A 22067-nucleotide genomic window follows, 5' to 3' on the forward strand; every position below is an offset into this window, starting at 1 on the left:
GACCACCATTCTGTGACTCCCTCAGGGAAAGCCCTCTTACTCCGAAATGACCCTCGCCCCTTTCTCTCTCCACCCCCCCCCCCCCCCCCCCCCCCCCGGCCTGCCTGAGGCCACTGTGCAGTTAGAGCCGGGCAGAACCAAACGCTGGCTGGGGCCATAAGCGCCCCCCCCCCCCCCCCCCCTCGTCCCTTCCCATCTCACATCATGGAGGAGCTGGGCCAGCTGTCCCCCTCTGCCGCTCCTGACTGAGAGACATATTAGTGAGACAAATGGGTAAGACAGAACACCTGGAGCCTATCGATGATCACAACTTTTAAAAATATATTTGTATTGATTTTTTGGGGCATCTCGAATAAATCCACAGGCAAGTTTCCGTGTTTCATTTTTCATGGTCCACCCCCCCCCTCAGAAATAATTTTTAATCATGATATGGTTTACCAGAAGTTTCAAAAACAGTCTGTATTAGATCCATTTTTGCCTTTTGGGGATTTTTGTTTCTGGCCATATTCTGCTGATCTGGATGAAGAGGAGAGTTCTTTTTGTTCTCCCGTGACAAATGACACCAAAGTAATCTCCAAGTTTTTGCTTCTGCATCTGAAGGGGAGGGAGAAACCTTTGGGGTTTTTTTTTTTGGCGGGGGGGAAGGAGAAGCTATCATCTAGAGAACTAGCTGTAGACATTCACGTGCATGTGATACACTGTGAAACAGATTAAAGAACTGATCCTCTAAATAATGATCTATTTTTATTGTTGAAAAGCATTTTGGACTTACTAGTTATGCTATTAGCTTCAAATTCTTTTACTCGTCATTACTCTTGCTGTGCTGATGCAGTTTGTTTTTTGTTTTTGTTTTTCTGGCACGGCAAAATACTTTGTGCTCTTTTATCCTCACCACATAAACGGTAGCAGTCATTTTCACTCTGCAGTGGATCTACTTCAGGAAATGGATCTCAGACCTCATAGATCAGCATGATCCTTCAGGCACCTGTTGGGATGGGGGAAACAGAGACACTTCAAACTGTGTTTAAATTTTTTTTCTGAAACTGGAAAAGACTCACAAATAGCGGCGGCGTTTGAAATAGAGTCTGGCTACAAGTTTCCTGTAATGTAAAAATCATCACATCATGAGACAGCATTGTTGATGCTATACAAATGAAAATGGATTTCTTTTTTGTTCTCTTTCATGTTTTTTAATGTATTTTTGTAGCATTTAAAAGCAACATCAGTTATTCATTTGATATGACAACTGGTTTTAGCATCTTCAATGATGAAATGGCTGGTGATTCAGCAGTTGGAAGCATTTAGAGGAGTCAGCTCCTTCACTGTTATTGTTATTGTGCTCTTGTCAAATTGTATTCAGTATTTAAATGACAAAAAAAAAAAAATCCACATCCATCAATTCTCGATTGTGTCCTTTTCATGACATATTTTGTACAGTCAACTTGTTTTGTCAAACTGAAGAATTCTGATAAAATGGAAATACAAAAAACAACAACAATAATAATAATAATCATAATAATAATATAATAATAATAAAGCATTTTGTCTACAGAGGAGCGTTCTGCATTGTTTACAGTGGCGTTTAGTGTCTGTCAGGATGCAAAGACTATTGAATGTTGTATTGATAATACAAAATGATAAATCTGCTGAAAGGCCCTTAGCCTCAGGCGTCGACAAGTCAAAACTGTTCAGTGCAAATGAGTAAGCTACACAGCACTAAAGAAGGAAAAAAATTCTTTTGAATGTGCTCACTTTTCTTGAATTATGTAATAACAATAACAACAACAACAATAATAATAATAATGATGATAATGTATTTTGATGCTATCAGTGGAAGCATGTTTACCTTTTCAGAATGATCACTGACCATACTCTGCCACCTTAAGAATCTCAAACATTCCAACTTGCAATTTGGTTTTAAGAGCTACATAGTTTTCGCCCTGGCTTTGTAGTAGTATGCACACATACAATAAAACTGCCTATCAATATTCAGTCCATTGAATCTGACTGTTATTATATATACTGTAGTTGAATCAGCTGAGAGATTTTTTTTTTTTTTTCAATTTTATTTTACTGTGCAGTTGATGTCAGTGTTTTAGGGCCTTGACACAAATGTGTATATATAAGGTTATACATAGGCTGTATATATGTGAGTTAAATGTTATGTACGTTTTATCTACGTTATGGAAATTCATATAGTTTACAGAAAGGAAATCAAAGATTTATATTGTTGTGTACTCAATGTAAATTACATGCATTGAAAAGATATTTGGGTTTTTGGAGGAAACGAGGTCACGGATAAATTATTCAGATGAATAAGTTCAAGTGACTTTCTGAAGGGAGTAGAAGGTGGTTTTTATACCTTTCATTTCAGTCTTTACCATCACATTGTAGTTATGTTTGCTTTAAAGACCACAGATCATTACCACATATTTTAAGAATTATGTTGTTGGAAGTGTAATACAATATGACTGACATTTGATTTGTAGGTGTTGCTTTCTTTTCTTTTCTTTTCTTTTCTTTTCGACTACTGCATTTGAGAGATATATTCTGCCATTTCCAGGGTTTGGTTAAAATAACAACATCCAGAACAGTTCTGTGATGAAATCTGACCTGATCCAGTCAGAGCTATGTCCTGACTGAATGTTCAGTCCGTTTTCAGGTGTGGGATCTGTGGTGAGGCTGGCCAGGAAGGATGCAAACGTCCTATCTGAATATTTTATGCAATGTAGACTCTGATAAAAAATACATGGCCTAGAGAAGCATCAGCACAGGCTCTTCAGCCAAAGACAGTCATGCTCTAGATGTTAGCAGAGCAGGTACTGGCCTGAACTGAGTGACATCCAGTCTCTGCTTCAAGAAGCCCTTGGAAGAGTGAGTGATGAACAAGGACAAAAATCCTATAGACAGCTTTTCAGTTCAGGCTTATTTTCATGCCTGTGTCTTTGTTTCTGTCACCTCAGAGGACAAGCCACACCTAGGGGGTACAATTCTGCATATAAGACATTAAAGACTAAGGCTAGGATCTTTTATTATGGTGAAAGGTGCGGGCTTGTGTGAGTGTTTTTAAAATGTTGCTGCCCTCTAGTGATGAAAATGGAGAGGGCTTTAATCCCCATAACGTTCTTCAGCACGAACAGTTGTTTACCATATTTCCCTAGATTTTCTTGATGTTTTATTATTTTTGTTCTTGTTGTTGTTTAAGAGTATCACTGGACTTGTGTCTAACCCAGATTAAAACATTAACTTTATGTAGCTCTCATTTATAACGCCCCCCCCCCCCCCCCCGCCCCTTTGGGCTGCACCAAAAACAGAGCCAAACCTAACTACAGCAAACCTAAGATGTTCGCACGATTCGAATAGTCGCACATGAAACATGAACCGGGACTTACTGATAGCAAATAAGGAGTCAAGAGCCAATATTTTATTAAGGGCGCACTCGAAAAACTTTTTTTACCCTAAAAAATGTACAGCTAAGGAAGACAATCTAGAGCGAGATCACTGGAGGTCAATGTTGTTGATAAACGCGGAGATACGGCAGGTCAAAAGAATATTATGGGAAATAAAATCATCCAGTGGTTACTGTCATAAAAGTTGTGCCTTCCACCTCAACGCAGTGAGTACTGATTATAATTTAATATTGTCGAAAGCATCCCCAAGGCGACATAGTGATTGTAATAAAGAAATGAATGAAGCAGTTTATGGGAATAGTAAACTTAATATATCAAGGCCAAAGCGTGATCTGGACCAAAGTTGCAACAATTTTTGCTCTTGCGGCGCAGCTCTCTGTGAATGTTTTTGCAGAATCACAAAAGACAAAGGGTTTGAATACTGTGCACAGAAATGTTCACGTGAATATCTAAAGACAACGGCCGAATATCGTGCTCCAGCCAGGATAAGAATGTCACGAGATAAAAATTTAAAATCTTTTCCAAGTAACGACAGCATAACAGACTGCCCGTCTAAATGCTCTTGTTCAAAGAAAAATCCTTCGCACTCAGATGACCCTTTGAAAACATTACCCTCCTTGGAAACTTGTAAAAGTGAGTGCGCACCTCAGTCGTCTTGTCATGAATTTTTATCCGACTTTTCCCACTCAGAATCAACTCTCCCAAACCACAAATCTAGATGCAGAAAGGTAGATGTGGAACAAACAAGCGAACCTTCACGCAGAGCACCTCAAGCGCCAGTTACTCTTCATTCCCGAACTGGTCAGGGAACAGCGGGTCCAAAAACAACTAACATAAGGGCAGATAAGAAGATAAGCTCTGAGGCAGCTCCAACGATGACCCACACGTTTGACCAAAAATTACCATACACCAACGGCCGTACTATAACTTACATTCCAAAGAATTTCGGCACCAAAGACAAAGTCCACTGTATGATGTCTAAGTCTGTAATTCAGCAAACCCTTCAAGAACTCGTTCAGGAGCACAATAAAACCAGAAATTTTAAATATATTGAAAAAGAACATCAAAGAGAGTTGAGTGGGAAAATATCTGAATTTTTACAGAAACTTCAAAAGCACAGTATTGATAATCAGCGAGACAAAACTGAAACTAACTCATTGGGACAAACTGGAAAGTTTTACGAGCATTAACTGTGACGTTAAGGTCCAATGAACCCACTTAGGTCTACGCAACAATGAACGAACAATGAAAAAAAAAGCATGTGGTTGTGGTTGAGTCACCTCAGCACAGTAATGTCGGATACTGAAGATGATCAGAGTTCTGGGGGAAATATATTTCTTTCTTTGGTACGGCGTGTTACTAGGAAACCGCTCTACCCGTTTCCAGTGCAATGGGGTCATGATGGCTATCAGATCTTCAAAACATTGAGCAGAATCTTGCGCAATGCGACCGCCGAGGAATTTGATTTGTTCATATCAGACTTCATTAAGTTTGCTAAAACTACTCATTTACCCCAAGAGATCCCGTTCTTCAACGAATTCACTCACGTTTGCACCAGTACTATTCTGTTCTGGATGGTTGCGCGCAGGGAAAACGCGAGCACCGTTAGAAGGCTGATGGAGAGGACATCTGTATATTTGCAGGACCAAACCTATAATTTGACCATTGCACAAAGGTAAACATTGCAGAAGACTGAAGTCATTACAATAAGCAGACTACATACCTTTAATTACCATCTAGTGGGGACTATTGTGGAAATGATTTTGGGAAACAACTGCTCTGCCTTTAGGTTCACCCCTATCTACGGCCCAGGCACTCTGAGTGGTTTGACCCCAGTCATGTTTTTGGCTCAGTATCAGCAGAGTGACGTTCTCAAAGTCCTGCTGCAGTATGGAATGTTAGAGCGTGAGAGAAGACCTTCCTTCATCATCGTCTGTATCCTCTTCAGCTTTCGCCGTTTGAGGGAGCATGATGCATTAAACTACACAGCCATTATCCAAGACGTCCATGAGTGCCTGACCCTTTGTTTCAGGGTGCTCACCTACATCTCCATAACAGATATTGAGGTGAGGGACTCTTGAGCCAGCTCAGAAAAAAGTTAAGGCACATGACAAGCACATGTATCCAAATATGAAAATTGTTTCCTGAGCGGAAAAGCATCAATTCGGTGAGTACTTTTGGCAGATCAGATCCAGCTATTACGATCTGAATTACAGACGAAGAGTTTTTTTTTGTGAACTAGACAACACAAAATAGCTACTTGACCGAGGAGCGTAGTGGGTAGAAGGCAGACTGCAGATGCTAACGTTACGTTTATCTATGGTAGAACATGACTTAGTTCAAGTACCCTCCTCAGATGCAGATCATATATGGCCAGACACCCCTGATTAAGGACTGGAGAGACCATATTCCAGTGAGCCGGTACTTGGAGCCATGCGAGTTAACTCACCTCTGCAGAACGACGCTGCGACGGCGCCTGCTGATTAGGGGCTGTCTGCCTGATGGCATTAAGCGGTTGCCTCTGCCCACACGTCTGCAGGACTACCTAAACTTGGAATACTGACAGCTTTTCCTCGCCACAGGAAGTGCGGAACCTCAGGCTGCTAATTGAATAATCCATGTCTACAGTAATCTCTCTTTTAGCAATGTCATTTGGGAGTGTGATTAACGGAGCATTGCTGTGGAGAGCTGTGGGTCCCAAACAGTAAAATCTTCTGCAAGGTTGACGTAACTGGTAGTGCTCTGAATATCTCAGATGGGAGACCATCCCAAACAGATGGAGAGGCCCCAGTTCCTCAAAAAATTCAGCCCAAACTGTCAAATAAGCATTTATTAGTATAGTGAATAACTGATTATGGCTTTATTGTTGTACTCAACATTTAGAGTGTTGACATCTCCCCAGTAGGTAGCTATTTAAGGAAAAACCTATTTACTAAAACAGAGCAGCCTACTGCACCTGAATTTGTGAAAATAGGACAAAAATAATTTTTGTACATTACATGTTTTATTTTTATTAATTTTCTGTGTGTGTCTACTCTTTATTTTAAATTGGAAATGTTAGCACAGCATTTTCTATGGCACACAATCTGACCTTTTAGAGTTCCAGTGAGATTCTGTGCTCCATTTGAGTAAATAGTGGATGCGATTCTGGCTCCCTCTGTAATTTACTCAGTGCATTGTCTACTGCAAATGTAACTTTACACTGCCTCTTAACTTCTGAAACATTTTCAGTGGTAACCCTGTATTTCCATGGGTTGAGAAAACAGTACAGCATGAACACAAATTAGCATAGCATTAGCATAGGTACAAAAGGGTATGCAAAACTTGGCTCAAATGTTGCATTTGACGTTTATAGTGTTTGAATTGTGCAGTGTTCATAGTATCTTTGCTTATTGTTTGAGACATTCGCGGAATGATGAAATAATTCAAAGAAAACGTGTGGGAGGGGTGCAGGAGGTTTTGCTGGATCAAAACAAATGCAAGTGAGCTTTGGTGCCAGATCTTTGCCTCATATCCCCCCATGTCTGAGCAGATTCTAATGAGAGCCTGTGGGGTTTCAGTGTAGCCTAACAACCATCATGTTTGTCTCAGTGGCACTGTCAGAGGCCTGAAGATTACTGCTTCCCCACAGTCTTTACACAACACACATCACAGGTCGTTATTTCTCCTTCCCAGAAGCCCCTGCCACGCTGCCTATAACCTGTCAGGTTTTCCAAACAGCATAAAATGGTATGGCAATATTGTGTCACAGAATATACGCTTGCAGGAATATGAAATTAAAACCCCTGGAATGGTAATAATATTTATGCGTCTTGAGAGAAAGTATGAGGTAAATGAAGTCTTGATGAAATCCTATGACACATCTTCACTCAAGATTAAGATTTTTACTTTAAGGAAAGTTTGAATTTGTAAGGACGGTCTGGAGGGACACCTCTCATCACAGGGATCGTTGTCAATAACTTATTTCAGTGGTGAAAAGTATAATGTTGAAAAATGCCTATGTCAGCTACATCTGTGTAGCGCAAAAGGAGGTGAAGAACAGGCCCCTCACTGAGGCTGTGATCATAATGAAGGCACTTTCCCTCAGGGAGAACAGAGGCATAATAAAGCAGCGCATCTGACATCATCTCATCTTTCAAAGCGAGATCTTCCTGGATCATCGGGAGAGAACTCATTTGTCCAATCAGTGACAAACTGCTGTTCCCATATACAATATGCTCAAGCGACATCATCTCTAAACAATTCTCTCGGTTCATTAAAAGCTCCAAAGATCAATATCGTTTTAGTGAAGTCTTAGTGAAAAAGATTAGGCTAAGCATTAGTCTGAAATACTCAATGATAATGACAGTTGTCATGTTCTCTGGATAAGATTTATCACACAAACGCACAAAACACCCACACAACACAAAGACGCAATACTTAAATTTCAGTAATCACTAATACATTTATTTTCTCTCGAAACGCCAAACATGTTGGAAGATACAGCCTTCAAAACTGGAAACATACTTAGGTACGATTCAGAATTACAAAACAGACCCAGACAGAAACACTACACCCAATCTCAGTCCTTCTTTAAAAAGTACTATACAGTGCATATGAGAAGGTGATCACACAGGGTGCTTAGCTCCGTGACCTGGTTCTAGGCCGTTCTGTTTAGTTCTGAACCACACAATGGGAAATTTCTATTGCATTTTGTAAAGTGAACTATTCATGGTGATACACTGAAACAGGGCATAAAGAACACAGTTCCACTAAAAATGTCCAGTGTTGAAGGTCATTTTTGATAAGGTGTACTTAAAACCAGTATCATGTTTAGCATGACTAGTATGTGGGCTGGATATGTGTTACTATGAGAAAATGCATTAACATATATACTAAACCTTTTCCCGGTGTACACGAATACAAATGCATGCCGTTTGCTCAGATTCCTGAAGTGGTGTTAAATATTGCTGTGGTAAATATACTGAACACTTCTTTAGATTCAGTATTCTTCTGCTGCAACTCTAAAAACACAGTGAGGTTTTAAATTAGGAAATGAAATATGGTTGTGATCAGGTGATACATACTCAAGGGATGTAAACCCATACACACCATATCACAGACAAGTTCTCTGTAGTGACACATACAGACCTGACATAAGAAAGACTACAGTGCTCCTGTCAATGCCAAGGGACTCAACATCAAGTGTCTTTTTTTTTTTTTAAACCATCCCAGCAGTCACTGGTCCCTCTATACTGTGTGCCTAACTTTTTTTTTTTTTTAGTGATAACAGCCATACTGACACTTATATCCAGTGCTTTCCCCTTGGTGCTGGGATCCTGAACTATGACAAAATTTTCATGTTACTCAAGGCCCAGGGCAGGACAGGACAGGCTGAGCGGAGCCGCTTAGCTCAAAAGTTCTGGCTGGAGGCCAATCCTCTGAAGCACATCTTCAGGCATACAGAAGACAGGGTTCACTGCTTTAATCTGCTCGTCTCCCAGCAGGGATAACCCTGCCACACCAAACAGAGTGTGGAACGGGTCCACCTGGACGGAAGGAACAGAGACGAGAAGGATGCTAGTGAGGACATGGCTCGTTGTCAAAAAAGTGAGGGGAAAGTTAACATTATTCATCTGTTTGGAGAGAAAACATCTAAAGGAGGCTCAGTTATGTTAAAAAAAAAAGGCCCTTGGCCACACTCCAACCCCAAAACAGCGATTGTCCAAATCAAGGTAGCAAACATTTCTGTCCACGATTTTCTTGGACAACCACCTAGCAGTCTAAAGTTAAAATAAGAGAATTTCTATGACCTCTGTCATCACAAGTTCATAAGTCACCTGAAGTAGTACAGTCAAGGTGAGAGCTGCTTTTGCTATAGTTTTCTCCTTCTGTAGATTCTGTGGATTGTGAAAACTTGCCCAAACCCTGACAAACTATCCATCACAGTAATGATAAATGTAGACTATTAAAATGTAAATAAAACGTAATAATGAGATGATGAATGTGATCTGAATGAACTTGCCATGTCTCCTGGCCTATCAGCAAAGCCTCCGGTTTCCTCGTCCTGACAGGCCAGTATAAACATGCGCAGTTTCATTTTATCTATCCAATGAATTCTGCCAATGATTTTCAGTGAGGCAAGGACCCACCAGGAGTAACAGACATCAGGCAACTGAAAGAGAGGAGATAAAGTGAAATTCATCCCTAAGGTGCTGTCATCATGTAAGAGACTGAAATTAAATTTGTTGCTATTCTGACAGACACTTGGCACTGAGGAGGGAGATGAGTTCACTTACATAACCTGTGTTCTCCAACTTCTCTCGCTCAAATACAGTTGTTCAAACCTCTCACAAATACAGTTTATTCAGCATTTCACCGCTGAGTCTTTGAATTTTAGATTCAGATTTGTTGAATTAGGATGACTGGGATGAAGTCCTGCTGGAGTATGGCCCTCCAGTAAAATAACTGCCAAAACTACATTACATAATAATACAGCAGTGGTGCTAAAGTTACCTTTTCGGGTCGTCCATTGAGGCCTCCAGACGGTAGCTGTCTCTCACACAGCCACCAACCTAGCAGATCAGCATTGACCTGGTGGAGCTGCCCTGTGACGGACAGGAAACCTGTGCAACAGTAAATCTGCATGCAGAAGAAACAAGTCACTCATGAAACCTGGTCTATTCAACAGAACTATAATGTAGACAGTATGGGGCGACAAGTACAGTGCTCCCAGGGCAAATAACGACAGTAAGTGCACGAAAATACGATTTGAAGTGACTTTTGTAACTTTTTAACATGCTTTTTTTGCTAGGTACTGCCCGAGCTCTATGTTTCCACTTGGTGTGGAAGGAAAATGCTTCTCAGAGCCTCTGTTTCCCCCTTCTCTCCCTCATTCGAGGAAGAGTGCTGATTGGCTATTTACTTGTCATTGTCCACAATTCAATCGATCTGACAATTCTATGAGTGGGACATTGAGCCAGACTACAAAATTGCACCTTTCAGAGAGGTAATGCCTGCCTCATAGTAGCGCATGCATCACGTAAAAATGGACCATTTTGTTTTATATCAGTCGAAATGACTTCTTCGATGATTGGAAATACTCAAAAAATTGGCTGCAGTCATTGGCCTGAGCAGTAATCACTCGACCCCTAACTGAGAGCTAAAATGAAGCCTGAGTGAGGAGCATTTACCTGACCGGCATGCGACTCTGATCCAGGCCTACAGCCAAAGCCTCCATCAAAGTTCATACACGAGAGGACAAACTCCACAGCCTTGTCTACATTAATAGCATCCAGTCGGCCCTAAAGTAAAACCATCACAGAGACAACTCAATTATACCATAAATAATCTATATACAACTCACCATAATTAAACTGTAAAACGTTATGTATGTATGTCACAAGCTTATTTTCATATTCTTTACCAATAATAAGATCAAAACAGTAAAATCATACCAACAATGCTAGTGTTGCAACTGCACAAAAGGAAAATCTCGTATCTATTTCACCTGCAAAGATAAAATCAACAGAAATTAAGAGAGTTTAAACGAGATTGCACAAAAGCTAAATCCATTTCATTTTTGAAAAACCAAAAAAAAACATTATGGCTGTGTAAGCGCCATCTCCATACCCCATTTATCCCCTGCAAACGAGCCATCCTCCTGCTGTAGTGCCCTCACATACTCCACCACTTTGTCCACATCAATCACATTTACACAATCATACAGTGTAAGGATCTGGAAACGTGCAGTAGGAAAAATAAAATAAAACAACATTAATTCTACTTGACTACGTACAATCATGTTTTAAAATAAAAGAGAAAATGCCATTGCAGCACGACAATTCACAACTGAGACTGTTACTGTTAAGATCTGTAGAGGATGGAGGATTGACGGTGCAGGAGGCTGAGGTGAAGGGAGAATGTATGACCTGCACAGCACTGAGTGTGTAGAGCAGATGAGGGTCATGGCCGATGCTTGCACTGATGCCTCCACACTCGTGTTGACAAGACTTGATAAACTCTATGATCTCATCCCTGTTCATGCGGCCCAACTGGCCCATCAGATCCATTACAGTCAGGCCCCAGTAAATGCCACTCATTCTTAAGTATTCTGACAGAGTGTATTCCTGAGGAGGAGAAGACACACGACATTGTTCTATGAGATGCATAGAGATTTTTGTTACACTAACCTGGACAGAATGCAGTTGACCAATGCATGCTTAAGCAGAAATAATGCAGGAGTAACATGCTGGTAAGTTTACTGAGGGTGTTGGTTTCAATAAATTCAAAAAGTTCATTTCTATCTTTCTGGGCAACATAATACAGTTATGCTCTTCCTTGAGCATTTCCCTCAGTGCCGGTAAAAGAAAGCACAAGGCAACTGCATACACAGGCTCTGATAATTGAGCTTGACAGACTAGGAAAAAATAACTCATGAATCAAGCCACTTCCTTGCTTGCTCACAAACTTACATAGTCATCTTTCTTGGAGCCATAAGCAGCAATGTAGTCTGCATGTTTGTCCAGAAGAAGTGTGGTGGGAGCATCAGGTTTGATGATCACATCTTTTACTTGGGTCCCCTTAATACAAAGGAGGTTACAAAGAGAATTACCCGCTTTCAGTTGACTCTGATATGTCACTTTGGACACTGACCTGCCCAAACCGTGTGGCATGTCACAATTATTTGGTAAATAGTCGGTTAGTCAAATATGTAACCCGGAGAGAGCAGACATTTTAAACAGACACAATTACACCTTATTGTTCAGAAGCAATGATATGAATCTGTTTCGTTAGTATAAACCAGTCTATAGTACTATGGCTATGCTGCAAGTTTAGTTTCAATCGACAGAGACATGGCTGACAGACAGTCAAACAGAAAAACAATAAAGCCGTATTTCAGAAGAACTTAGCGTCGTGGAATTTGAACTGTTGGTAACATTTATTTTCCCCCACAAGCATGGCTAAAGGTTCGACTTGGATTTTTGTTGTTTTAGGGGTAATTCCAAGCATTGATTAACCGGCTAACGGCGACGTTCTGAAGTCCATTTAAATTAAGAACATCATCTACAAAAACCAGAACTTTACCAGTTAGCTAACTGAACAACCTATACTCATCAACTGGCCACTGGACAGTTAGCAAGCATTTCCTCTGTGTTAATTAGTTAAGAGTCTTTGCAACACATTCAATAATAAGCAATTGCTCGCTTTTAACAAATCTCAGTATGGCACATCTAGTACATGTACATTCAATATGATGTGACAACTGTACATAAAACACAACTACTTAAAATACTGCAATAATATTTCTCAGTACCATTCCGTAGGCGATGCCGAGTTGTCGCTTATCTCAAGTCGCACACTTGGAACGTCATCATTCGGAATGCATCATAACTGTACGGATCGAGTGTAGGGTCAAACAGGTTGGCCCTACTTGTAATTAGGTGGCAGTTTGGGGTTCTTCGTCAGTAAACCTTACATGTTACACTACATAAATTACTTTGAGTTTGATACCACATTCACTGTACAAGAAATATTTGCGATGTCATCATTTATAGGTAAGTATGGTGCACTGAAGATCGAACACGGAGATTTGTCTTACTCGTCTAATGTCTATTGTGGAGAGAGTATTTTTATTATCAAAAGAGAAAAGTTGTGGCCACACGGGAGCGAAGAGATAACATAGGCAAAAATCCATTCACAGTTATATTCTAAGACAGAGGCGTGTCGTAAATATAAACATAGCAGCTGCATAGCTGATTAAACCAGTGACAGTACTTATTATGTAATGACATATCTGGGCAGACGAAAGTTATACAACCAATCAGGATGTGTTTAAGTTAATCATATTCCAAGACAGGTGCGTTCAGCCTATTAACACATGTAGCATCGGCGGGGGGGGGGGGGGCAACCTCTGACACTGACGACCACTTTCTGTCAGCCATATCGGATTGAACCAGTTATAACAAGTACAAACTAGTCATCAGTAGACCATGTCATATCACCTTAACCTTGCTCACTAAGAAGCAAGCTGCGGTCAGTGGAAATTGGAAACTGACAAGGCACAGTGTAAATAAGAGAGAGACGGAAAAAAGGAGAAAAACAGAGATCAAAATGTATAACAAAATAACATATTTCATAAGAGTATGTACACACACATTCGCACAATATAAATTGATCTGTATAATAAATTGCAGGCTTTGTCTAACAATTCATTTAACTATTGATGATTAGTCATAGGACTCAATAGAAGACTGATGATAAGCAGAAATAATAGTGCAAATACCATAATCTGATGACTCAGGTAAACCTCTGTAATATATGATTGATTATTTGTACATTAAGTAATTATGAATTTTGTTTAAAATATGGTACAAAAATTATGACACCAGAATGTGAAGTTATGATGTTTCCATAGACTTAGTGCTGATGATCGCTGGTGTATACTTTACTGTGCCCTAGGACCATACACTCAGGAATTTGTCTTTCTTCTAACTGGCTAGAATCCTTCCAAGCCTCGGTCCAGTAGTGTAGGCTTGCAAGAGAGAAGTTAGTTGCACTTTATCTCGCAGTGTTGAATCTTCAACAATCTTTTAAGATTCATAGACTCCTTATAAGATGCATGATAATGGGGAGCCAGTGTAGAACTTGCACTCATGGATGGTTCAGAAGCGATGCATCGGAGACGGGGCCCATTCATCCGTCAGCCTAACACACATAACAATACAACATGACAGTAAACACAGCACAGACATTGTTCTCATTAGCATTGTTAGTAGAGCGAGCAGAAATGGGTTTTAGTTAAGACGGTGTTACCATCAAGTTTGTCAAGGGGCAAACTCAATAAGGGCGGATGAAAAACACATCGAGGACTTGGTAAGGACCATCAAATTTGGAAGACAGAGAAGCAAGATTAGCTTCTCTTTTAAGCCTAACAGAATCTCATACTTTAAACTTTGGGGAGCATGTGAGACTGTATGCAGCATTACTTGAATCTTTAAGATTTGGTTGACTTAAGGCTTGAACATGTTTGTCCTTAAGGCCCTTGTATAGAATTTTAAGATATTTTGGGGGGGTGTCTTTTATTGAACCAGCTGGTTCAGTATGAGTCAAAGGAGCATCATACAGTAAGTGCATACAATGCTCAAATAAAATTTTAAAACTTCAAAGGCCTAATGCACAGTTTGGCTTGCTGAAAAGGGCTAATAATACAGTGGGTAGGTGTGTAGACCATAATCCTTCATAATAGTCTAATAGCACCCAGTGGTCTGCCTTTAATGATTCGTTTTGAGATTTGACAGCTCTATTGCTTTGGGGGTGGTATGGGATATGGAACTTTTGTTTGATATCTAACTCCTACATCGCAGATTTAAGAACCTTTCTGGTAAAATATGCTCCCTGATTGCTATCAGTCTGATATGGAATTCCCCACTGAGCAAATATTTCAGATAAGGAGATCTCAGCAATCTTCTCTGCAGTAGTTGTTCTATGAGGGAAAGCTCCCACTCAGCAAGAGAAGAGATCAAATATGACCAGTACAATATTGATAACCACCACTGTTAGGCAAGGACCCAATTGAGATTTTAGTTCCACTATTAGAAAGCTTTGTTTTGAGGCAAAAGAGGAATCTAGATATTTGCTCTTCATCGTCAGTTTACTGATTGGGCCAGAGCCAAGTTTGCCCCAGTAGATGTAATGTTTTGGTGACTCCAGAGTGACCAGTCTGGTGGCAAAGATCAGTTAACTCATTTGCATGAGCTGTTGGCACTACCACCCTGACACTGACCTCCCATGGGCCCTCTTCTTCATCTAGTTCAACATCTAGTGCTTTCCATACCTGGATCTCCTCAGGGTCTTTGGGGAGTAATATGGTAGAATTTCCTCCTTAGAGGCAGTTCTGCCATGAACTGGGTGCCATTCTGACATTTCAGTGGCCATTTTAGCAGCTTTATCCACTACAGAGTTCCATGTAGCATGGGCATCAGCAGATTAACTGTGACCAGTAAATGTACATTGTCATTCCTTAAGGTTTGTGCACATTAAGACACAGTTTCATTGTCTGTAATATTACTATTTTGTGGTGAATGGCATTAGATTTACACACTGGTCAGCAGTTACAGATATGCTGGGAGAAAAAAGAACAGATTGCCAGGGAGTATGGTGTTGACCAAAGATTGTTTTTGTAGAAGTGTTACTGAGCAGCTTGAGTGGAGTATGCAGATCAGTTTCTTTCAGGCTCCATTTAGCACAGTCCAAAGCCAAGAAGGAGTCCAGTTGCCCTTTTGTGGATGCCAGGATTACGGAGGTGTGATATCCAACAACATCAATATGTCCACTAGACTGCAATTGTGCTAGGACATAGTTATATGCATATTGGCCAACATGAGTCCACAGGTTGAAGCCGTCACTCATTTAAGGATTTTTCTGGGGTCTGGATATGAAGGGTGGTTTTCAGAGTGGACAACGTTTCACTATCTAAAGGGTCCACTCAGCAGGGGAAGAACCAGGGAGTCACCCCCCCCCCCCCCCCCCGAGGGGCTTATCAATTTCAGAAAATTCAGGAATATATGATCAATTGTAGTTTAGAAGGCCTGTGACAGAGTGAAGGTCAATGACAGTAGAAGGTTTGGGATAAAAGAGCCTTAACATGGTCAGGCAAGAGTGCTCTACCGTGCATGCCTATACGTTGGCTCAAGAAAGTGACCTCAGATTTACATAGATAAGCCATTTTAGGACACAAGAGGACACCATATTTTCCTGGAGCAGATAGAATGCCACAAAGAATACAAATAAGATGGATCTCATTAGAAGATGCAATTGAAATATCATTACAGTATTGGAGACTAACAGAGGGGGGAAAGGGGCAGATAAAAGGTTAAAGTGCATCTGCCTCCACATCGTAAAAAACAGAGGGGGAATCCCAATGCTTCTGGGGCAATCTGCTGCAAGTATATTGTTGCTCATTGCATGTAAAGGCAAAGTGTTTCTGGTCTTCAGGGCAAATAAGAACAGACTGGAAACCATTTGTAATATCTAATGTAGAGAAGAAGCAATGAGAAGGTCCAAGGTCAGTTAGGGTAGTAGAGGGGGTAGCAACTATGGGTGTCTTCTTCTCAGTAACAGATCTGAGGGCTATGTAGTCAATGGTAAGGCGATATGAGCCATCTGGCTTTTAAACAGGCCACACAGAAGAATTGGTGGGGGAGGTACATTTGGGAATGACGCCATGTCGTTCCAGCTGAGCTATTATAAAAATGGTGGCATCCTCAGCTTTTTGCTTCAGAGGATACTGATGGCTCAGAGAATGCATAGATCCAGAAACATCCACTAGTGAAAAGGCCAACAGAATTAACAGTTTAGAATTAAACCATATATTAAGAAACTGACCTCTGAGAAATGTAAAGAGAGGAGAAACAAAGGTCTTCCTAGGAACAACTGGAGCTAAAAAAGAAGGAGCTTACACAGAAACATTAGCAGCAATGACTGGTATAGGTTTGAGGAAGCTGATTTTGATTTGGAATCATGATAAGAGAATATCTGCCTTAAGCCTGAAGAACGTGCACATACACAATACACTGCCAACTTGATTAGGACCCACCCAAAGCTGAACCCAAATAGGCTGTGTTATAACATCTCCTTTTCATCTTACTACACCTGAGCAATTTTCTCACCACATAACTAGTTAGATGGTCCCTTAAGAGGATCACTACTATTCATCAAAGACTCCTTGTTACTCATAAGCTGAAAAATAGGTTTTGGAAGAGAATATGCTGACTAAAGTAATTTGTTTGTTTACTCTGCGCCAGTTATTGGAGGTAAATAATTTTGCAGTTTTACTTACTAGTAGGAGGCCTCTGTTGTCTTTGGGGATTAGGAGAAGAAAACTGAGTGCACAAAAGAATAGATTTCCAGTTAACCATTCACTGTCAGGCAAATTGGAAAAATCCCTGAAATTAAGCAAATGGTCTCAAGGCACAAGTCTTTAAACCTTCCAGTGGTATTAATCCTGGTGCTTCTCAAATATGAAAAAACTTTATGCCCAGGTATCATTTACTGAGACCCAAAATGATTCTGGAATATTCCCACTTGTCCCCCAAATGCAGTCAGTTTAAAAGAAAAAGGGGACTAACTACATCAGCCCTCCTGTCTAGTCAGTCAATCATTTTGGTAGTATCCCCTAATCTGAGACAGCACAACAAAATGACAATACAGTAATATCTCACAGCTGGAACTTGCACAAAGTGAGCTGCATAACATTGTTTGGCATGGAAATAGTAAACTCTCCAACTCCAATCTCTCGTTGCTTCATGGTGAGACAACCACAACCAGTAGGTAGGACAAAACACGAAACAAATCAAGTCTTTCTTGCCAGACTACACAATTTATTCAACTATGTGGTGATGCACAAGTTAGAAAAAGTAATGGATGACACATTCCATGGTTATCAGTTTGTTCAACAACATTGTAATAACATTAATTGTTCATTTTACTCCGAACAAAACAGAAAAAAAAACAAGGCAGATGTGATAACTGCAAGGCATTTGCTCTGTGTATTTTAATCCTGAGATGTATTGATCATAACCATTAACATGTACAAAAGTCTCTGAACAGAAGAAGTGCTATAAAAGGCAGGACAGGGTTAACCAAGTTCATCTCTTGAATTTTCCAAGATGTTCACGGGAGATGATAAGTCTCTGGATTTGAGCAGTTCCTTCATAAATCTGGGAAAGAAAAAGTTTTTTAAATGAGTCATTCTTTCTGAAAAACTGAAAGTCCAAATCAGCAAGATAACTTCAAATAATATAACAAAACATTGACAACTGAAAGGTGGTACATTATCTAGCAATTACTCTGGAGACAATTTTTTCAAACTTTGGATAAAGGTGACTGTAGTCCAAACCTGGTAAATCTTTGCATCTCTCATCAGTTTCTCCACAGGGTATTCACTGTTAAATCCATTCCCGCCAAAGACTTGGACAGCATCACTAGCAACCTGGTTGGCAATGTCTCCAGCAAAGGCCTTAGCAATGGAAGCATAGTATGTGTTCCTGCGACCCTGATCCACCTCCCAGGCTGACCTCTGATAGGCCATCCTAGCAAGCTCCACCTTCATGGCCATCTCTGCAAGCAGGAATGACACTGCCTGGTGCTAGGGACAAAAGACAGTGAAGCACAGTTGAGTAACTGTTCTATAAATAGTAGTCTAGCCCTAGCTGCTGAAATATTATAAATACTGTATTTTATAGATAATATATGCTATGCTGCATTTAAACTGAATATGCTGAAATGTCTGATATGTTAATTAAAGGTTTTTTGTGCTACTAGCAAACCAAAAGTATCCAGATCAATATATCAAATGCAACTTTTTTGTGAGAACATTATGAGCCACCTACTTCTGCAATAAACCTGCCAAAGGTTTTTCTCTCCAGGGAATACTTGGTAGCCTCATCCAGAGCTCTCTGTGCCAGGCCGGTAGCCCCAGCAGCCACCTTCATAACAAACATGATGCGAGTACAGTGAGACTATGACCATGTCATTCAAATCCACTCTTCAAATAAGTTTCTGTTTTGTCAGTAAGTCCTTCAGTGGACACGCTGATGAGGTTGTGTAAACCAATCTGAAAAGGTGGTGTAGGGGAAAAAAACAAACAAAAAAGTCATACCGGTGGTCTAGTCTTATCAAAAGCCCCCATGGCAATCTTAAAGCCAGCTCCTTCACCAATCAGAACATTCTCCTTGGGTATCCTCACATCCTCAAATACTATCCCCCTGGTGTCTGAGCATCTCTGGCCCATGTTCATTTCCTGAGAAGAAAAGAGATCTGTGTTTACCTTATTACATTGATTCTGAACGATGTAAACAAATGTAATTACTTCGTAAACTCAATCGATCTTAACACTTTAACAACAGGCTCCACTTTGTATTCGTACGTCCTTACCTTCCGGCCAACTTGAATTCCTGGAGTGTCTGCTTCAACGACAAAGCCAGTGAAAGCTTTGCTGGCAGGACATTTAGGGTCTGGGTCTGTGCGAGCCAGCAGAAAATACCTGAGGAGATAATGATTATTATCAAAATTACATATGCAGAAAGCACTGAACAGTACATGTAATATAAAAGCAGATCATAAAGCAAAGACACACCAATTTGCTTTCCCTCCATTGGTGATCCACATCTTCTGGCCATTGACTACGTACTCATCACCTTTCTTCTCAGCACGAGTCCTGATCCCAGCCACATCAGAGCCTGCCCCAGGCTCTGTCACACAGTATGCCTGTCAATCAAAACACGTAAAAGGCCTTTAATTACAAATCACATAACTGACCAGTGAGGACAGCCTAGCCCATCTACAGGCTGGCGATGCAGCACTGATACTCTTCCCAAATAAAGAAGGAAAAACTTACACACATAAGAGGTTCCTCGGCCATTCTGCCCAAGTACTTCTTCTTCTGTGCATCATTACCAGCAATAATGACTGGCATTTGCTGTGCAACAATTGGAGAAAAACGCAGCAGCAGTTTATATTATAGATAACTTTCTAGTTTGTCAGATATTATTTTTTTTTCTCCAAAACAAAGTGACTTTTTGAATAAAACTGACACTAAAAAGAAACTACATAGGGTCAAGCACTAAACTGTTGTCTCAGCAGTGCTATAAATGATATCACCATACAGACATGTTTACATTCATCATTTCAGACTTGACCACAATGAATTTTATCTGAGCTTGTAGCAGTCTCTTGCAATAATGATAAAAGTATTAAAACGCCTCAACATCATGAAGCCAAGTCACAATTATACCATGAGCATTAATCACCAACTTACACCGAGAGAGTTTGCCTCGATGGCCGTCTGGACTCCAGTGCAGCCATATGCAAGTTCTTCTGTGATGAGGCATGAATCGAAGATGGAGAGGCCCATTCCACCTACAACCATGTCATTATAATCAATAACCATGTTTCTCAGCCAACAATCTTTTCTGAGCCAAGAGAATGAAGGGAAATTGTTAAGAGGCATAACTACATACCACAGTCCTCTGGAATGTGAGAGTTCATTAGACCCAGCTCCCATGCTTTCTTGATGATTGGAAATGGATACTGCAGAGAAAGTGAAGGGCATGAGGACAGAAGTAAGAAATCACTTAGATCATGTGGAGAATATTGAAAGTTAATATTTAACTTTGAAGCAGAAAAACTTACTTCACCGCTTCGATCATATGTTGGGGCAGCTGGGATAATCTCCTCCCGGGCAAACTTCCTGGCCAACTCTTGGAACTCCTTCTGTTGATCGGTCAGTTCTAGTGAAAAGACGAATGTGAACATGAATGTGAACCTTCAAAACCTGAGAATATCAACATAATGCATAGTGGCGTGCAACTGATTATTACATACCAAAGCAATACCCTCCTTGGGACGCCTTCAGTGTGCTGGTCGCTGCTCTGGCGCTAGCTGCGGCACCGGTACTCTGAAACCTTAGCCCGAGCTGAGCACCGGCCTTTAATGCCTGTGTGTACATTGAACGTCATCGTCATCCTATGTGCAGTCGTTCAAGGTACGAATATAAAGGTCCGCCCAGGAGGCATTCCTCCACCCATAATATTTATCTGGGTCTTGGGTTGAATGGCAAAAGCTATATTTAGGTAAGCGACAAGAACAGTCGTATCTGACGTTGACTAACTACAACAAAACAAATCAATAAGCTGTAGTGTACCCCTAAAAATAACGTTTGGTACGGGCGTGTGGTGTCACCAAGGCGTACTGCACATAGGGAAGCTTAAAGATTGGAATCGTTTTCTGACACATTCCACTGGACAATAAACGGACGCGATCTCTGGTTTCTAAAGCATGCGTCATTTCACAGATCAAACAACGACCCTAAATCCCCCCCGAAAATTGCACTGCCCTATTGCGCTACTATTTAGCATTAGACAATCCGTATTGTTAGCTTATGCAACCTAACAAGCTCTTTTGTCGCTATAGATCGCGTGATATAATTCATTCACAGTTCATAAAAGTACATGAGCACTGGTAAATGCACAGTTTTCAATAATACGTAACGTAAGTTCAAAGATTTACCTTCGTTACCAGCATTGTCGTTGATTTCCACTACTAGCTCTGAAACCCTTGAATGCCCTATTATGATGTTTGTCCGCTTGAAGAAGTCTGGACGTAGCCAATCAGAAGAGCGTATTTATGTCACATGCTTCTCCTACACGGGCCCGTTGACTTTTGACCTACTTTCATGTTACCTAACCATAACATTGAATAAACATAAATTTCTGAAATTCGTCAAATCTGTTATTTATGAAGAACTTTGCTAAGAATGTATGTACAGTGTTAAGAAAAATCTCAGGTTAACACGAGGAATCATAAATAGTTAAGTATCTACACCTGGTTAACTTTTAAAGCTCTTTGAACTTTTTAATGAGTTTCATTAAATAAATGTTCGGTGACTCGACACCTCTGATATTTGTTCTTCCAAAACTGAAAATTCAAGGCATAGGATCACAAAAATAGATAAATTTCTGGAAACTCTCAAAATGTAATCAGTGATCGACCTTTACTCAATAAAATCAGGAAGATGGTCAACAGTACATGTGTACTTGTTGAGCATCTATTTCCTTACAATCTCTCCAGCTGAAAAATTCTGTGGAATTCTGTGAAGATGCAGCTGGCTAAACGGGC

The 22067-nt window shown here is 40.4% G+C and overlaps 3 protein-coding genes across 3 annotated transcripts; 1 reads left to right on the plus strand and 2 right to left on the minus strand.

The window, feature by feature from the left end:
• Positions 1-4702: 4702 nt before the first annotated feature.
• LOC115812223 (ankyrin repeat and SOCS box protein 17-like) lies at positions 4703-5973 on the plus strand. Its single transcript, XM_030774708.1, has 3 exons — positions 4703-5085; positions 5200-5476; positions 5767-5973. The coding sequence occupies exons 1-3, from the start codon at positions 4703-4705 to the stop codon at positions 5971-5973; spliced, it is 867 nt and encodes a 288-aa protein (XP_030630568.1).
• A 1892-nt stretch (positions 5974-7865) lies between these two features.
• Positions 7866-12795, minus strand: rabggtb (Rab geranylgeranyltransferase subunit beta). Its single transcript, XM_030774373.1, has 9 exons — positions 12706-12795; positions 11864-11971; positions 11321-11518; positions 11022-11127; positions 10847-10899; positions 10583-10693; positions 9906-10031; positions 9415-9564; positions 7866-8938 (listed from the first exon to the last, which is right to left on the minus strand). Exons 1-9 carry the CDS (start codon positions 12706-12708, stop codon positions 8798-8800), a joined length of 996 nt encoding a protein of 331 aa, XP_030630233.1. The 5' UTR covers positions 12709-12795; the 3' UTR covers positions 7866-8797.
• A 4954-nt stretch (positions 12796-17749) lies between these two features.
• acadm (acyl-CoA dehydrogenase medium chain) lies at positions 17750-21563 on the minus strand. Its single transcript, XM_030775195.1, has 12 exons — positions 21459-21563; positions 20775-20886; positions 20583-20680; positions 20411-20480; positions 20209-20309; positions 19789-19869; positions 19528-19658; positions 19326-19434; positions 19051-19191; positions 18782-18877; positions 18289-18537; positions 17750-18109 (listed from the first exon to the last, which is right to left on the minus strand). Exons 1-12 carry the CDS (start codon positions 21471-21473, stop codon positions 18038-18040), a joined length of 1275 nt encoding a protein of 424 aa, XP_030631055.1. The 5' UTR covers positions 21474-21563; the 3' UTR covers positions 17750-18037.
• Positions 21564-22067: the final 504 nt, after the last annotated feature.

Source organism: Chanos chanos, chromosome 5, assembly GCF_902362185.1.
Source record: "Chanos chanos chromosome 5, fChaCha1.1, whole genome shotgun sequence".
NCBI lineage: Eukaryota > Metazoa > Chordata > Actinopteri > Gonorynchiformes > Chanidae > Chanos > Chanos chanos.

Excerpts from the sequence above, each read along its gene's own strand:
- LOC115812223 (XM_030774708.1), top strand. The coding sequence starts at position 4,703 with ATGTCGGATACTGAAGATGATCAGAGTTCTGGGGGAAATATATTTCTT. Across the intron at positions 5,086-5,199 it reads AATTTGACCATTGCACAAAG|GTTCACCCCTATCTACGGCC; the intron begins GTAAACATTGCA and ends CTCTGCCTTTAG. Across the intron at positions 5,477-5,766 it reads TCTCCATAACAGATATTGAG|ATGCAGATCATATATGGCCA; the intron begins GTGAGGGACTCT and ends TACCCTCCTCAG.
- rabggtb (XM_030774373.1), bottom strand. Across the intron at positions 11,519-11,863 it reads GCTCCAAGAAAGATGACTAT|GAATACACTCTGTCAGAATA; the intron begins GTAAGTTTGTGA and ends TCTCCTCCTCAG. Across the intron at positions 11,128-11,320 it reads ACACACTCAGTGCTGTGCAG|ATCCTTACACTGTATGATTG; the intron begins GTCATACATTCT and ends GCACGTTTCCAG.
- acadm (XM_030775195.1), bottom strand. Across the intron at positions 19,870-20,208 it reads TCGAGGCAAACTCTCTCGGT|CAAATGCCAGTCATTATTGC; the intron begins GTAAGTTGGTGA and ends ATTGTTGCACAG. Across the intron at positions 18,878-19,050 it reads TTGATAAGACTAGACCACCG|GTGGCTGCTGGGGCTACCGG; the intron begins GTATGACTTTTT and ends TTTGTTATGAAG.